This window comes from Geospiza fortis, unplaced genomic scaffold, assembly GCF_000277835.1.
Source record: "Geospiza fortis unplaced genomic scaffold, GeoFor_1.0 scaffold162, whole genome shotgun sequence".
Taxonomy (NCBI): Eukaryota; Metazoa; Chordata; class Aves; order Passeriformes; family Thraupidae; genus Geospiza; species Geospiza fortis.
Genome location: NW_005054316.1, coordinates 671,637 through 672,308, shown reverse-complemented (window position 1 = coordinate 672,308; position 672 = coordinate 671,637). Strand labels below are relative to the sequence as shown.

At 59.2% G+C, this 672-nt stretch overlaps 1 protein-coding gene across 2 annotated transcripts in view; it reads left to right on the top strand.

Annotated features, from left to right (window-relative positions):
- The first annotated feature begins 509 nt into the window (after positions 1-509).
- The window catches only part of SASH1 (SAM and SH3 domain containing 1), a 122,250-nt gene continuing 122,087 nt past the window's right edge, over positions 510-672 (top strand). For both annotated transcript variants that reach the window (XM_031056232.1, XM_031056231.1), the window contains exon 1: positions 510-588. In XM_031056232.1, the coding sequence (XP_030912092.1) occupies positions 526-588 (63 nt within the window). In that variant the 5' untranslated portion in view covers positions 510-525. The remainder of the gene's footprint in view (positions 589-672) is intronic.

The following is a 672-nucleotide window of genomic DNA, read 5'->3' as shown; positions in this document are numbered from 1 at the left end:
GATTTCCTTGCTGCTGGTCACAGCAGAAGCTGGGAGTGAGGTGTGAAGTGGTGGATAGGCCTTCAGGTCATTCTGCTGACCTCTGCCACTCCTTCCATTCACAGGCAGTGGGGTTTGGCCACTGTTATTTAATGTGCCTTCCACAAGAAGTGCGTGTGTGTGGGCACTTAGCAGTTTCCCAAGTAGAATGCAGGAGCGTCGCTGCTGCTGTCTGTAGTTAGTAATTATTTAATTTGACTGTAATGGGGAATTGGGAGTGGTACCAGGGAGCATGTGGCACAGACGTAGGGGCGGCAGCATTCTCACAGCTCCGCCCCAAGAGCGATAGGTGGCAGACCACCGCTCCTCAGGAGAATGATGCGGTCCTGGTACCCAAACTCTAAACCTGAACTAACAGGGTGCCCCTTGCCCTGCCGCCGTGTAACGCGTGCGGCTGACACCTCTTCCCAGAGAGTCTTTCCCCGGTGTTAAGACAGCGCTGCTGATTTGGCCGTCAGGCGAGGCGCCGGTACGGGGGTAACGAGGATGGCAACAACGAGAGCTACGCCGGCGACCACGCGTGTCCCGACACCGCTCTTAACTTTTGGGGTGCGTGCAGCCGCCGGGGCGGCGCTGGGCCCTTTGTTGCCGCCCTGGGGCGGCCACATGCGCCGGGCGGGCGGCGAAGGAGGG